The sequence below is a fragment of the Melospiza melodia genome, chromosome 2, assembly GCF_035770615.1.
Source record: "Melospiza melodia melodia isolate bMelMel2 chromosome 2, bMelMel2.pri, whole genome shotgun sequence".
NCBI classification, from domain to species: Eukaryota; Metazoa; Chordata; class Aves; order Passeriformes; family Passerellidae; genus Melospiza; species Melospiza melodia.
In genome coordinates this window covers 66347228-66364192 of record NC_086195.1, presented here as the reverse complement: position 1 = coordinate 66364192, position 16965 = coordinate 66347228, and the positions used below count along the sequence as shown (strand labels likewise).

At 45.0% G+C, this 16965-nt stretch overlaps 1 protein-coding gene across 1 annotated transcript in view; it reads right to left on the bottom strand.

The window, feature by feature from the left end:
* The window catches only part of MYO7A (myosin VIIA), a 63702-nt gene that overhangs the window by 32601 nt on the left and 14136 nt on the right, over positions 1-16965 (bottom strand). Inside the window, exons 7-17 of the mRNA XM_063148691.1 lie at positions 16609-16751; positions 16408-16521; positions 15424-15577; positions 14693-14769; positions 13346-13465; positions 11994-12136; positions 11424-11634; positions 10810-10945; positions 10292-10398; positions 6879-6935; positions 1599-1736 (exon numbers count right to left, since the gene is read on the bottom strand). Of these exons, the coding sequence (XP_063004761.1) occupies positions 1599-1736; positions 6879-6935; positions 10292-10398; positions 10810-10945; positions 11424-11634; positions 11994-12136; positions 13346-13465; positions 14693-14769; positions 15424-15577; positions 16408-16521; positions 16609-16751 (1400 nt within the window). The remainder of the gene's footprint in view (positions 1-1598; positions 1737-6878; positions 6936-10291; positions 10399-10809; positions 10946-11423; positions 11635-11993; positions 12137-13345; positions 13466-14692; positions 14770-15423; positions 15578-16407; positions 16522-16608; positions 16752-16965) is intronic.

Here is a 16965-nt window from a genome sequence, read left to right as displayed (position 1 = left end):
GTGCCTTTATCTGGGATTGCTTTTCCTTTGGATTATTAAGCCAAGGCCACAATTAAATTTAGCAAGAAATCACATTTCATGTCACACTGCAGTCTCTGGTTTAGTGTTAGCTCACCCACTTATTTGTTTCATGGGGAGATTAATTTCTCTTTGTCTGATTCTATCAAACCTCAAACTGTTTTCCTGTCTCACTGAAAGTTTTGTAGACAAATAGTTTGAACAGAGACTTCTGGCTTAGTACTTGTAAGACCTGATGAAATACAGACTTCCTATGCAGAAGTCAAAATACCAGACTGAATTCCAGACACCCAGGTGTAAAAACAGTTCATAATCAGGGCATATAGAATGATTTGCTAACATCAGTTCAGGATGTACACCTATTTCTCATCATTGCCTATGTCCAAAAAGAAGGTCTTGTTCTAATCTCTGCTCAGATGATAATCACACATCAGACATATTGTTAAACATTTACCAAGAATATTCCATTAACTGGTTTTTACTCTCACCAAAACCAGGATAAGAGCACAGTGAAATGGTCTGAGAGACCACCAGACCTTTTGCTCTACATCCTATTAGGTTCTCTGAACAGCAAAAGTAAGTTTCAAACAAACACTGCTTGTAGATAACAGCCCTGAAATTCAGGATTTTATACTTTTCTGCACTCAGCTGAGCTTTGCTAACAGACATTGACTTTAGATGAAGCTCCAGCCCTGGCTAGATTATTTATTAAATAAAGTTCTTCATTTCCAAACAGTACCACAATTAAGTTTGGCAGGCAGGAAACAGTGATTGCTCACAGCATCAGTGTCTGATCCTGCAAGGTGTGGGGAGTACATCAAAGTGTGCAGCACCCACCTTATCACCTGCCTTCTGCTGCAAAACTCGGAGAGCCCTTCCATGAGCAGTTCGTGGTCAGGGTGGTTGAGATCCCTCTCCCTCCTTCTTATTTGCTCCCAAAAGTTTACCCCCATAATGTTCATTGCTTTTGAAGCAAATCACTGTGAACTGGAGCAAGATAACTCCTCTCATGTTTCCTCTGTGCTATTTTGCCCTTTTTCCTCTGCTTTTAGAACCATGCTTTTGTAATTGGTGAAGAAAAAAAAATAGGCAGTGGGAATGACCAAACAGGATTTAAAATAAGGGAGATCCATTGTGAGCAAAGATTTTTAGGAAAACACCCATGGGAAGATGATTTTTAGAAAGCACTGAACTCTGCCACATAACTAAACCCATGGCTCAGCTGAAGTCTCTGGCAGGAAGGAGCCTATCCCCTATGGAAATGGAGAGGAATTTCCTATAGGATAAGGGTCTGCAGGGTGAATTCCTTGAGATTGTCCTTGAGAAGAAAGGCAGGGTCAGCCTTTATGCCCTGCAAAACGTTTTGGGGTGCTGTTGGACTGCAAAGCAAGTGCCTGATTTTTCCAGCCCTTTAGTGACTCTGTTGCTTGCATAGCAGGCTGTGGGTTGCTTTTCCAAGCATGCAGGCTCAATCCTGACTCCACTGATGCCCACAGGAGTTTTGCCAGTAACTGCAGGGCAGAATGACTCCACGGGCAGTCCCATACAAAAAGCAACCAGGAGAGAAAAGCAGGACTTACCATGGGCTTCTTGTACTCATTGGGCTTGATGCAGCGGACAAAAAAGGGCTGGCACACGCTGAGAGTCCTCATCAACAGCTCCAGGGAGCGCTTGAACTGGCTGCTGAGCGTCGGCGAGCGCTTCCTCGTCTCCGCTCCCTGCAAAACCGCAGCGCAGCAGCGCACTCAGGAAATGAAAGGATAACACTGGCTTTCCCCTCTGGCCACGTCCCCAGGAACCTCCTGCAACAGCCAGGGCTGGAGGGGGAGCGGGGCCAGAGGTGGCTGAAAGTTGTGGCAGGAGAGGGGAAGGGCAGAGCCCGTGAACTTGCAATGGCCGGGCACCGGCAGCCTACTCCATATGGCTCTGTGCAGGCAGGAAAAGTGCCATGGTTTAATTTCTCCTGCTTGAACCTCCCTGTGTGACTGGAAAACCCATCTTCCCTGTGCAGAGCCAAGAGGAAGATCTGCCTATAGGAGCAAACAGGCTCTTCTGGGCCATCAAAATTCTCTGTATTACAGCCTGGGGCAGTGCACCTGCCCGGGGATGCTCTCAGGAGCAGTGTGGGCTTCCCTGTCCCCATGCATTGCAGCATGGGCATGCCAAATCCTCTGTCATGGGTCCTCGTGTCAGGCAGGGCTCCTCCTGCTCCCTGGAACAAGAACCAGAGACTCATTTAGGGTAAAAAATAACCCAGGAGAATGCTTGTTGCAGGGTGACTCTGCAACAGTTCCAGAAACTTCTGCTGAGATTCCTCAGCCTGTACTACCACAGATTTGAGTTGCTTTTGGAGAAGAATATTAACTAGACTAAATGAGGTGAGTATTTAGGGAGATCAAGAAGATTTGGAGTATTTTTCTTGGTTCAGCTTCCCTGGTCAAATTAATAATCCAATCTCTGTTTTGGGGCAAGTGTTTCTAAATGAGACTGTGTATGTTTCCCTTAATAGTCCCTTCTCCCTGTTTTGGGAAAACCTTGTTAAACCACCTCCAAATCAAATCCCTAGCTCATTTCATGTGCCAGAAACTATTACCTGAGCTCATTACACATCGGTCACAGTGGTGCTGTGTGTCTAGTGGGATCTGGTGCTCAGGGAGCCTTTGTGGGGCAGCAGGTAATGCTGGAGGGCTGCAAGAAGAGTTTGGCACCAGGAGGTAACTCCCTTTTAACTAAAGACAGGCTGAGCATGTAACATGACCTCTGACATGACCTGATGGCTAGAGAATTCCCAAAGGGAGAATTCCAGCAGGATTTTAATGCGTTTTTCTTTCAAATATCCTCTTATTTGCACGTGGTCAAGCCATGTGCGGAGTCACAAAATCCTCATCTGCACTGGCCTTGCTGCCATGTTTTGCAGTGTTTATCTGCACATTTCTGTTACTGTGTTTATTTCTACTTTTGCTAAAATTTTTACATGTGCTTCACCACACATCACTAATAACCTTTAACATTCTTACCCCCCAAAACTGAGGAATTCCATAGAATCACAGAATAGTTTGGATCAGAAGGGATTACACATTCCCTCTAGTCCAACCCCTTTGCCACGAACAGAGAGTTTACACAGCTCAGGCTCGATGTGATGTTGAGACAAACCCAATCAAGACAAGCACAAAGTCGTCATGGAATTCCAACAAGAGAAAACCCAGCTCATGCAAACACCACAAAAACCTGGCCTGCTTGCCAAGAACAGCATGGGGGGCTACCAGCGATCTCTCCCAGCAAAATCCTCCCCAGAAGGACAAACTGTTAACAAATCTGGGGTAATTAATGGATACAGCTGCTACCTGCAGAGCACTGGAGAGTCTGATGCTCCTATTTGGTTGCAGATTTTCTGAGGAAAAGGCTGTTTCAGCAAGAATCCTGGTTTGAAAGGCTTTGATGAATGTTTTCTCATCACATTGCTAATTATGCACATGAGGTCACCTCTGTGAGGTGGGGAAGGATAGCCACAGGGGTTGGAAGCAGCAGCAGATGCAGGAGCAGGGCTGGCAGTCTGAAACAACTGCATGTTAGCCAAATTTTAGTCAGTTTGGGCTTGTCTGGGAGAGATCATTTTTAAGCCATGGTGTTAGGAAGGGAGCAAAACTTTATACAAGGGTCTACAAGGGAATGCACGAGTGGTTTGCTCCCAGACAGCAAGAAATGCCTCTCCAGCTTGCTGGTGCCTTGCATTTCTTTCCTGCATGCATCCAGATCTGGCAAAAAAGCAGTGGTGCCATCTCCATCCTTACATCTGAGGGCTTTTTGCTGGGACGGGTTGGAAGGAAGGGACAGTGACCAGAGAGCAGCTTGTCTTCCTGTCCAAATAGTCAGAGCAGTCTGGGCTCCCCTTGTCAAGACCACATCATCCCATTCAGGGACGACATTTCAGGGCCTGACAATTGTGCACAGACCCCTCTCAATGGTGGGCACCACCCCATGGGCACTTTTCAGGCTCTCAGATGTACAATAAATAACCTGACAAGTGTTTTGCATCAGCCTCATCCTTCAGGGATGGGTGACACCACTCAATTGTGGTTTCTTCTGCCTCACCTCAACATCAGCTTGGAGAGAATCACACCTCTTCCCTTACTTCAACAAAATAACCCTTCAACAAAATGACTTAAAAAAAAAAAAAAAGGAGTGGAGCAGCCTCTCAACACAGCCTAGCAAGGCACTGATAATACAGGATTTACTGCAGAGGAGAAGCACTTTTTAAGCTAAAGCTAGACCCAGTCCCCATAGACTGATGGAGAAAGGGTTGATACTGCTTTTCCCTGGCCAGACACTTCCTAGCTTTCAAATTCTGAGACTGTAACATCTTTGGGACTCAGACTCTCTTCACTTGTGTTCATACAAAGCCCAGTAGAAGGGAGGGTGAGACCTGCGTAAAATGGGGAAAGATGAGCAGGATTCACAGGTGTTGTACCCCAGACTGCAGCACTCAGCCTGTACTTAGCATCAAAGGAGGAAAACACTCAAAAAAAGACGAGCAAAACAAGAAAAAGAAGAGAAATAGATCATTTACAGAAAAGGAGCATGCAGAAGAGAGTTTAGAATGATGTGCAGACCAGCATGACATCCAGACATGCTTCAATTCCGCTTCTTTCTGCCATCTCAAGGCAGTCTGAACTTTGGAAGTGCAAACACATACATGGCTGTTTGCAGCGACACCAAGACAAAAGGCAAGGAGAAACTACAAGGAGAAATGTCACTGAGCCAGAAATGGTAGGGGTTATTCCTTCTGTCTCTTTGCACCTTCTCCTCCTTGAATGACAAGGCTGCAGGTGCAGCAGAAACACATCAGGAGATGGCAGCCTGCTTCAGTGGAAATGCAGAAAGATGAAATGCTTGAGGACATCTAGGGAAGGAGGGTGAAGCATGTGCCACCAGCAATACTCTGGGGAAAGGTTCTGGACAAAGGACCATCCTCCCATCTCTTTAGGATTGTATGGTCACTAAACTGAGCCATGCCAATGTGACATGCAGTCTCTGGGCAAAATGATGCTTTTCTTTGTAATATTTTTATATGAAATATCACTGGAGTGACCTTCAGGTGACCACTGAAAGCTGAGGCCACCTCATTCTGCAGCATCATATAGTGAAGAGAGTCTTCCTCCTAAAGGCTGTGCAGTCTGGAAAGTGCCTTCCAATGCAATGGTGACTTGGGCTACATAACAGTGCCAAGTATCACTGTTTTGAACTACAAGCTTATTGAGATGCATATATATATATATACACATATGTGTGTGTATATATATATATGAAAAATCATTTTTATCTTGGCTGTTCCACCTTTACTTCAGTGTCTAACAAATATGAACTATTATTATTCATTAGAAAACCTACAAACCACAAAGTTTAGTTGTAAGATCAACTATGACAACAACAAAACTCCCATTTCCCTGTATCACCTGTTGAGATCTTCTGAGGAAAAAACTGGTCTAAACATTTCTGACAGATTTTGCACATTTGTCTCCTGGATTGAATCCCACCATAGAATCACAGAATTATTAATTGTTTGGGTTGGAAGGGATCTTAAAGTTCATTTAGTTCCAACCCCAGTGCCATGGGCAGGGACACCATCCATTAGACCAGGTTTCTCAGAGCCCCATCCAGCCTGGCCTAGAACACTTCCAGGGATGGGGCATCCACAGCTTCTCTGGGCAACCTGTGCCAGTGCCTCACCACCCTCACAGGAAAGAAATTCTTCCTAATACCTCAAGTAAACATTTTCTTTTTCACTTTAAAGCCATTCTCCTTGTCCAATCACTCAAGGCCTCAAGGCCCTCTCCAGCTCTCTTGTATCCTAACTCAGGAAAGACTATTATTTTTGGTACAACTGTAGAGCAAGGCCCAGTGATATGTTCCAATTGAAACAATTTTCACCATGATACAGAGGGGAAGGAGTCCACCTCTGGAATTAATGTCTTTCAGTCATTTTGGGTCAGATCCTCCTCATTGGAATTCCAAATCCAAACATCCAAGATACTGCAGAAGTAAAAAGGGATGAAATTCAGCCCCATGCAAAGAGCTGAATTTTGAAAAGTAGGCTAATCCTCTGGTTATCAAGGGGCTGAGGAAATGTGAGCAGTCACAAAGCTTATATCATAAATTTTTTAGCATACAATATTACCTTATGGCCAAATAACTAGCAAGCAAGGTTTGGAAGTTATCAGAACCAGTCAGCAGTTGAGATGCAACAGAAAAGACGTAAAAGAGGTGCTAAAAGGCTGTTTTGATGATCACAACAAAATTTCATATTATCTTGTCTTTGAAGGCTTGGATCTGAGGTCCCCCCTGAAAAAGAAAATGCTTCCACCTCCAAAAATAATAGCATAATAATTTCCTAACAACCCAGAAATACAATCCAGGGGTCTCTGCATGTGAGCTGTCTTGCCTCAAAAAGTGTAACATAGGGTGAGATTTGCAGTTGTTTGGAGGAATAATGTCCCACTGCAGCCAATGGTGGCACCACGGTAAACAACAGCCAAATTCCAGATGATCCATCTGAAGTTATTTAGAATGATTCAAATATCAGGAAAAAATCCTCAAAACCTTGGCTGAGCCTGGTTCTGATTTTATCCAAACCAAATTCCCATCACTACAAAGTTCTTCTGAGTTGCATCCTAGAATTAAGTGACACACTCATACCCCTGTACCTATTCAACAAGCTGTAAAAATGCTCTCCAACACATTGGTCACTTGAAATGGATCCTCTATAGATAGTGCAGGAAGAGGAATAAACCAACAGGAGTAAAGCACAATCCTTGCCAAGGAGAGGCGAGTATACAAAAGAGGAACTCATGTATTCAGTTTACCTTTGGTGTGGGTGTGGGCGACTGGCCAAATGTGCTGGATGCATAGCCACAGAGAAACTACACGAAGCACAGGTAAAAAAACAAAACAAAACACAAAACAGAGACAGAGAAGAGCAAATAGTGAAAAGAAGGAATAACTGAAATGGGAGCCTGACATTTTTAGTCTTGGAAGTCCAGTTGTTATATATCTCATGAACAAAATGCATTAATTCTTAGAGTTTTGTATGACCCCCTCCTGGATTTTTTCCTTCGTCTTGATGTTCACTTCTCTGAGGTAACTGCCAGTGTTCAGCTCTTGCTTCTTGGAAACAAACTTTATATATTTTTTAACCTCACTATCTATCCAATTTCAGCCATTCCCACTCTTCTACCTCACACATCTCTGCTCTCAATATACAGTGGCCGGCAAGGTGCCAGGAACAAACCACAAAAACTGTAAAGAAATCTCGCTCTTCCTCCCTAATTTTAATCCCCAAATCAGGTATTTTTGATAGAATTTAAACGTTTGCCAAGGGGAAAGACACCCCGCCCCCCAGTTTCCCATTTGTTTTTCACTTTACAGGGTTCCATCCTCCACTGCTCCTTCTACCTGTTCCTTGAACAAGCAGTGCTGCTAGACCATACCAGCTGATTCCTCAGAGGAACAGTGTACAACTCCCACTTAATCCATAATTTCACCTGGCACCACTCAAAGCAATGTTCCTGTTCAGCAAACACATGCAGATAAACCCTCTCTGTGATGACCATGAATAAATGAGACTTTATAGCCCCACGTGCTTCAGAAATGCCCAGTTCACCCCACAGGTTTCATTGTGTACAGGTATTAGGTCTTTCAGGGACGAAACAGTTACTACAACATTCAAATATACAATCTCAGCCAGTTATCAAATTTCTCTGATCTGTGGCTTTCTCAAGTTTCTGGAATATAAGGGCCCCATCTGAAAGACTGAAAGTAAAGTAGATGTGGACTTACTTGTACCTGACTCACAAAATCCTACAAGCTCATCAATAAGCTCCTGAGGACCAAAGTTTGGAACGTGTAGAGCAAATGCCTCAGGATTTGATTCAGGCCTTAGCAGAACAGCCACTTGTCTCTCTTTAAGAGATGTTACATTTGATTGACCAAGCCTAAGTGTCTCTGGAAATTTCCTACACATGGGGCCTCACTGAAGCTGGGGGAAGGCATGCACAGCTCCAAGGCATTCCAAGGACACTTCATCACAGAGCTTTGCTACATGCAGTCAATTTCTGTGACCCAGGCTCACTTGCTCCTTCTTTTGGGGCACGTGTCCTAATAAAGGGGCTGCAGACATTAATAAACATTGGTGGAAAGCAATGGCAAAAACATCTCAGCCCCATGTTGGATCCTGCTTGTCTGAGAATTTTGGTGGCGGTGTTCAGGAAATTAGTGCTCTCCAGGTTCACAGCGACAGTGTGCATGACTAGAGGAGCTTGCACATGATGTTGGCTCTTCTTCCAGTTCCATGACATCAGGCTAAAAATCTCTCATTCCAAAAAGAAACTCAGGCATCATTAACATATCAAAGCACAGAGACCACCACTTGGGACAGATTCTGAAGATGTCTAGTGAAACTATAAAAAAACCTCAAACAGTTTATGTTAAAAAAAAAGGGGGATCCAATGTTTTCAGAGGTTTCAGTTCTCAGATCCTAGACAACATCCAGGCAGACATCCCAACTTTGCTATTAATATAATTCCAGCATATTTTAAAGATGCTTTGGTAGGGGTCCCTGTGAGAAAGCTTGTGTGACTGTTTAAACCCTTTCACTGATGTCCCAGAGTGCATCTCTGCTCTGCCCAAAGAAGAAAGAAATCACTTCCAAGGTCAACTGCAAAGCTTACACCAAAAATAAAAAGCAGCAAGGAATAAGCAATCAAAAGCAAAGTAAGCAGCAGCACTGATGCTAAGGGAGTTAGTGTCTACTTCAACAGGAGTATCCACTTCTGAGGATAGCTCTGAACCCAACAGGAGTGTCATGCCAATTGGTAGCTTAATTAGTAATTGATAAATATTCATTTATTCCAAATGAAGTCAAAAGGATAATGACCATTAATTTCATCAGGAGTAAAACTGAATGGCTGAAGTTTATGAACAAGGCTTGCAAAACAGCATGTAGCATACTCAAAGAAATGTCTTGGGAATGTAAGTATTTCTTTCCCTTGGCAAATAAAGGAATACAGCACTTACAAATTGGCACTCCTGAGAGTCCCTAAATCCCTTGGTCCATCAGTGGCATTGGCTGGCATTTGGAAATGGGACTCCGACTGTCAAAAAATGTGTTTGCTTTGAAAAATGTTATTCCCACACCCTCTGCAGTCCCATGACTTTTGCCTTGGGAAAGACTGGGGAATTTGGCCATAGTGACTGATCTGTATAGGCTTTCAGATTCTGCAAGATTGACATCTTAAAACACTTTCTACTTTAATCCTGGGAGCAGGGATGAGTAGAGAGATTTACTTGTCCAACTTCTTGAAGAAAATATTGCACATTTGTGTTACTAAAGTGAAATGGTCACTAATCTCAGCATTTAAGCTGGTATCCCAGTAATAAATGTTCAAATGGGATGGAAAGGGTTTCAGCAGTAACTGCCTTTCTCTGAAACTTCAGGGCACACAGTCTTCTCTCACACCGAGTGTGGAGTAGACACATAACCTCCTGGAGAACTGGGATGTGGAAAGAGGAGCTTTGAAGTTCAGCTTTCATAACTCTCTCTGCTGTTGTAACAGTAAAACACAACTGTTCCCTTCAAGTCTTCTTGTGGTGCTTAAGGACCAGCAAGATTGTCCTTTTGTTCTACTCTGGTTGACAAGTATTTGGCTTTTACTTGGACTCATAGAAAGGTCTGGGTTTGAAGGGACCTTCAAAGTCACCTAGTTCCAACCCTCCTGCCATAGGCAGGGACACCTTCCAGTAGGCCAGATTGCTTGAACACCTGAACACTTTGAGGGATGGGGCATCCACAGCTTCTCTGGGCAATCTATATCAGCATCTCACCACCCTCACAGGTAAGAACTTCCTAACACCTAATCTAAACCTACTCTCTGTTAGTTTACTTCTCATTCTATAATACACACATCTGGATGACCTAACTGGAAGGCACAGTTACTTTCTCTCAGATTTCTACAATCACAAACCTGATTGTTCCAATCCCTACACAAGTCTGAGGGGCCATGATAGCAAAAAAATAATATTTGATGAACCAAATGCAGTGAACTGGGGGCATGAATGTAGATGCACCCATGACACTGCATTAACACTTCCTGATGGTTGACTCTCACTAGCAGGTTTGGAACACCCCAAGGAGCATCGGAGCAATATGACTCTGCAAATCTTCCACCCCTTCCAGGAACACCCCTCCTCCTGAATAAACATCTTCTCCCGCCTGCATTACCATTGCCACATCTGCTTGGAAGATCTGCTTGATGAATTTGTTTTTTGAGGAATGCACCAGCTGAATGATGTCTCCATGCAGCGTGTCCCTGTTTTTCTCCAAGAAACCTAGAGAAATAATGGGACAACACATAGATGATACAGTGCAACATGGTCAGCACATGAGCTGCAAGCAGCTTCTGGGTTGTTGGATTACTGGATGTTCTTGGTGAGGTAATGGGAGTAATGAGTGGGCAGAGAGAGAGAGACCATGAGAAGGAAGACAGAAGTGCATCTTCAGACTGGACTGAGGATGCAGTGGTGCAAAGCACTGCCATTCTGTCACAGGAACACATGAATGAAACAGCACCAAACTCTGCAGCTCATGGGCACAGCCTGGGGGTCAAGTCATTGCAGCCAGAAAAGGAAAACATTGACACGACCAAGGACTACCACGCTGCCCTGCTCCAACACAGCAGTGGCTTGTCTGCCCATGAATATCCCCTCACCCCCTGCAGTGCCCTAGGAGCTGCCCCATACCTTTTGTTTCGTAGTAAACAATTCCAGCAAAATGGTTAATGCCAAACTGGGTTTCGTAGTTATTCTTCGGAGGAATGTAGTTGGTGTTAAGCTTGTGCTGGGAGTTCAGCTTGTGCAACATGGTGGCATCTGTACCCTGTACATGCACGAAAAAATCTGACATTTAACCAAGGCTGTTCCCATTGAAATAATTTTCCAGTCAATAGCACATTTCTTTCTTGACTTGGTGACAATGTGCATTTATGTTGAGAAGTGATATGTTGGAGAAGATATGTCAAGTGCAAAAATTACAGAAATTAATTAAATATCATTGGTATGTAGTTCTGTATTCAAAATAATGCTCCAAAAGGAGTATATTTAACATTATTTTCTCTTAAACTTTGCAAATAGATGGTTTTGAGCCTCTTGCAGGAATATTTTCCCATCAGAAACACTTGTTTCTGTGACACTGATGGAAGAACATTTAAGAGAGCAATAAAAACTATAAATAGGCAGGCCACTGGTGAATGTGTGTTTGGGGCTGAGCAGATCTCTCACAGGTTGCCAGCATGCAAGTGCAAAGGGGATAAAATCAGGAGGGCCACTGGCAGCAAGGTTGAGTAGAAAAAACACACCTTGGGGAACTTGCTCTCCTCGTCAATGAGGGAGATGATGTTCATAGGCTTGATGGCAATCATGTCCAAGGCATCCTGGTTATCCGTGAACTCGATGTGCTGCCAGTTGATGTTCTCCAGGTTGTACTCCTCCTGCTCTAGCTTGAACACGTGGCGCACAAAGAACTGTTGCAGGTTTTCATTTGCAAAGTTAATGCAAAGCTGCTCAAAACTATGGAGGGAAGGTCAAGAAAAGGCCTTTTTATATACACACTTGTTAATTTTTTCTACATCTCTATTCATGCTTTAAGCAATACTCTCAAATCTTGTCAACCACTCAGTAAAGCTGCTGTTGGCTTAGAATTTCCTCATTGGTTCAGACAATCAGTTTTTTTTCCCAAAACAATGTTATGTGTGTGGTCTAAATCAATTTAGAAACTAATTGATTAGCTCTGATAATTTCTCATATAGAAATAGGCTTGGTCCTACCCAGTCCACTTCACTTCAGTAGAGGTGAAAGGACTGCAAGACCTTGAGCTTGGGCTTGTAAAGGAGGATTAAGACCTGGTTCTCCTTTTGCAGGCTCCATACCTGTTCACAGTGAAGTTCTCAAAGCCAAAAATGTCAAGAAGGCCAATGGATCTCCTGATACTTTTGAGTTCCTGGGAAGGAGGTCTGTAAATTGCAGCATTGATCTTCTCCACGATCCACACAAAAAGTCGCCCATAAATTCCCTGCAACATTCCAAAGATGGAGCTCACTGAGACAGTTCAGCAGTTTGTCCTGCTAGTCTGCGTCACCACTTCACCCTTGATGGCACAGGTTCTCCTAAAGCATGGCCAACAACCAGACAGTCCCAGAGGATGTGCTCACCAATGTTTGTGCCAGACTCTTGGCATGGTTTAAAGCTTCAAGAACCATTATGTAGATCAAGGAAAACAGACCCGAAAGCCTAGCTAAAAGACAACTGAGAGCAAACCCCCAAATGTGGATAGTGCTATATTTTGGATCTTTGGGCTTGCTGTGAAGCCAGACAGTCCTTTCCTTGGTTTCCACACATTTCTCTCTACAGATCAGCAGAGCAGAGCCATGTTACACTGCAAGAACATTTTGCTCACTTGAACAAGGTGCTCACTGAAACAGTGCAGCACTGGCTGAACAGTCTGATGATCTAATTACACAGATATTGCTGCTTCAGTAATTCCAGAACTTCATGCTTTGAACTGTTGTTAATTTTTATTTTATAAGCTACAGTAGTGTGACCAAGAGGGGAGACTAATTCAAAGGCCCGTCACCACTAGAGAAGACACTGCAGGCTAGCTAGCTTTCCAAACAGCTTGATCGACCAATTCCCCACAGATAAAATGAGGACCCAAGTTGGTCAAGGCATGCCAATAATGCTTGTCTTGCAATTTTACATGGGGCTGCAAACAGCACAGCAGTGATCCACACCTATCCCATCAACCTTCTTCACTCCAAAGCCTCAAGATATTCTAAGTGCTCTGACAGCTTCTAGACTGCTCTATCCCTGGCCTTGTGTTGTTCAGCTGTATTTATTGCTGCTTATGTTCCCAAATCCTGAAATTTGGGTGTGTGTACTGGAGGTGTTGGTAGAGTTGCTCTGATTTACAGCACCTGAGGATCTTTCTAGAATCTGAGGAAAAGCCATTTCAGAATGCTGGGTCCTTCAGCAGGTCCCCTTTGAGTACAGACAATCCCCAATCCAGATGGCAAATCCCTTGCAGAGCAGGTGACATACATTCCTTCCACCTCAACTCTTTGTACATCCCAAGTAGAACATGGTTTCAAGTGCATTTGCTGATCTGAGCTCACACAGGCACCAAGCGAGACCCTTTTCCTGTGCAGTGGATGCTCCAGTCTCAGAAGGGGCAAATTTCTTCAGCTTATCAAGAGAAGGCACAAGGAAATGCCCTGAGACTTACCTTTACAAAAGCGTCCCTCACATCCAGCGCTTGTTCCATGCTGAGAGGGGTGGAGACAGTTTCACCCCTGGTGATTATGGTCCGGCTGGTAAGGCAGTTCATCACGTCCTGAGGCTCAACCTGACAGACAACATCAAACACAGCTGCTGTACAGGGGAGGTACCTCAAATGAAGACACAGGCATTTTCAGAGAGAAAAATTAACATTTTTTTATACTGTATTTTAATCTGGAAGGTGTTCTTGTGATTTAGCATGAGATGTTAACGAGGTGGGGGAACACAGGATGAGAAGGCAGAGCAAAGCCTGCAAAGCTGTATGCTACCAGCATGGGTTAAAGCTTTGTATCACCTTGATCCTTTTTTATACTTCATCAGGGAAATGTCCACTGTCTAAGTGGACAGAGAACTGTGGATCACACTCTGGGCCAGCAGTGCCTATGGAGATGAGGTGATGCCCCTGTTAGCTCTTGAGAAGGCCACTGAAGAATGCCCCAGTCACTGCATGGACGATTTCAGTGAGGGTCATCTCACCTCCCTCTTCAGACACACAGAATATATATGACATCTATCTCAAGTACCATTATGAACTTTATTTATATCGCTGAGGGAAACACCCTACTTTAGGGACTGAGGTATTCTGGATGCCCTTTCTAGTACCATGTGCTAGACCCACCAGAGGGTCTGTTCCTATCTGCTGATATGAAGGAGACTTCAGATAACCCAGTCATGGAATCATAGGATATTTTGGGTTAGAAGGGACCTTTAAAGATCATCTAGTTCCACCCCCCCAACAGGAACAGTTTCTGCTAGACCAAGTTGCTCAAAATCCCAGCCTTGAACATGCCTACAAGTGGAGCAGCCACAAAATCCCTGGGCAACCTGTTCCAGTGCCTCACCACCCTCAGTGAAGAATTTCTTAATATCTAATTTAAATCTGTCCTCTTTCAGTTTGAAGTCATTCCACCTTGTCTTATCATTCCATGTCCTTGTCAAAAGTCCCCCCACCCCCAGCTCTCTTGCAGTCCCTCTAGGTACTGAAAGGGGCTCTAAGCTGTCCCCAGAGCCTTCTCCTCTTCAGACCGAAACACTCCAGATATCTCAGCCTGTCTCCACAGAAGATGTGCTCCAGCCCTCTGGGTATCTTTGCAGTCTCCTCTGGCTACCCAGCCCAGATGGAGACATTCACGTTCAAGCTGCCAATGCAGGACACTATATGGCCTATCCAGGCCTCTTCAGCCTCCCAGAGCTGGTGGTGCAAGGGGAGGCTGGCTTGGACAAAGGTTTGCCACAATACTAAAAAGCTGGGATGGAATCAGAAGGGGACCAGCAGCACTGCAGGGCCACTGACCTCCAGCAATGTTGCCGCAGTGATGAGCGATGCTGACTGAACTACCTCGCAGGCATCCAGGTTGTCATAGGTCCGAGCTGGGGAAAGAAAGGCAGAGGGAAAGCCATCAGCAAAGGACATGTCTCTGCAGAAAGTGGATGGGGTGAGGGAAAGGGTCATTGTCCACTGCCTCCTGTGATGTCTTGGCAAAATCTGGCCATCAGAAGGGAGAGAAAAGTTCACACATCTGCTGGGGTCCTGCTGCTGACTGCAAAGCACCTGTACTCTGCTCTGCCAGACCAGATAGTAAAGAATGTAGAAATGTTTTAGCATCTAAGTGCTTTAGGCTTCTGTCTTCTGAAGAGGCTTTTTAAATCACTGTGTCATTTCTGACAGCAGAGTTGTTTGGTACATTTACAAAGGTATATCCAATCACACAGGCACTTGTCAAACACTCCATTAGTCTCCCTTTGTAAAACCTGAGTGTACTGAATGACCTCTGTCCATATTCGACCTCACAACACTCAGAAACGTGGATGTCATTGAGCACACTGCAGCCTGGCAGCGCTCCTGTGGGCAGGTGGAATTATTCCTTATTCCTTGTCCTTACAATGCCATAATAAACACTGAGTCCCTGGCACGGCACCCTGACAGGTGTTCTGGATACAGCTCTCCATCCCTAAGTTTGGCTCCCTGTCAGCAGGCAGAATAAAGAGCAGCAGTGCACTGGACCATGTATTTTGTCCTTTTACCTTCATACTGCAAGTTGCCCATGTGCAGGATGGCAGCCAGCAGCTTGGAGATCTCCCAGTTCTCAGTGTCGGTGAACATCAGGACCTTCATAGCGGAGCGGATATTGGCGTACTCCTTGCTATCATCTCTGCCATCACAGGTCGTGCAGTTACCCTGGGGGGGCAAACGGGGCACACACTGCATGGGGCAAAGCCAGGGAGCACCAGGGTAGCACCCTAAGCTCTCAGGGCTTCCCTCAAAACCAGCAAGGTTTTGTTTAAGGGATGATGCTGAACTTGTGGATCTGGCTCTGCCCTTTGTCATATTCTATGACTCAGTGCTGAGCCTTGTGACCTACAGTTATCCTGTTGTCCCCAGGTACCCTGTGTCTGACTGCCATCAGCAGAAGAGAAAAAGCTCTCTGAGGTGGGCATAGAGAGCTGGAGGCTCCCACTGATCCAGTTGGAAAGCTGGGTCCCAGCCTTGCTGATGATGCATCAGCCTAATTATACCTGCTTCTATCAGCTCCTCTGGATATCAACACTGGTATATAGGGAGTGGGGTTGGAGATTGCTGGCTTGGTCAGACACTTGGAGCACACACAGCTCAGCCCCATATTCTGCTGAGAACATGCCATCCAGAGAAGCACGTCTCTACACCCATCACTGCCTCAAGAGCAGCAGTTCTTATCTAACACTCTGGCTACTTCCAAACATGTGGCATGGGCACCATACGCCATCCCATCCAAGCTTGTGTTCTACTTCACAGAAAGTGTGGAAATAGCCTGGTCTAGACACAGGGATTAAGGATTTCCACTAAGACTATGAGCCTCGTGGTGGTGAGACAAAGAGATCTGTCAAACCCTGTGGCTAAGGCTCAGGAAGGTCATAACCAGCAAAGCAGCTCTTGGCTGCAGAAGCACCCCTCTTTTCCTTTTCCCTTGCTAAGGACCTTTCACCACATCACCCTACCCCCACCAAACCTCTGTTTCACTGCTCTCTCACCATTGCAAGGTAGTTGTAGTCAGTGGCTTTCCCAAGACCCAGCTTCTTCTTCTGCTCCACGGTCATTCCTCTCAGCATGCAGTAGAACACGTGGTAATTCCTCTCATCCTGGGCCTGCAGGAGAAGAGCAAGTGCCAGCTCTGTGAGGAGAACAGCATGGCAAAGGTCAGCTGCCCGCGCCTTGCAGGTGTATCACCTTACCTGCCTGCACACCCGGGACTTCTCCAGCAGGTACTGCTCAATCTTTGCCCCCTCTATGGCTCCCCTTTTGTTGAAGTGGATGTCGATGTACTTCCCAAACCGGCTGGAATTGTCATTACGGATGGTCTTTGCGTTCCCGAAAGCTGCAAGAATTATGGTGCGTTAGAGAGGGTCTGATGCAGGGAGGATGATGGATCTGGTCTCAATGAGGGGGGAAAAGTCAAAAGAGTGAGTGAGAGGGTTAAAAGCAGCCCCAAAGCCTTCCCTTAAGTTGGGCTGGATCAATTTCATCTCAATGTGAGGAAACAACATGTATATCAGATGACTTTCCTTGGAAATACAGAGAGGAGCGCAGAG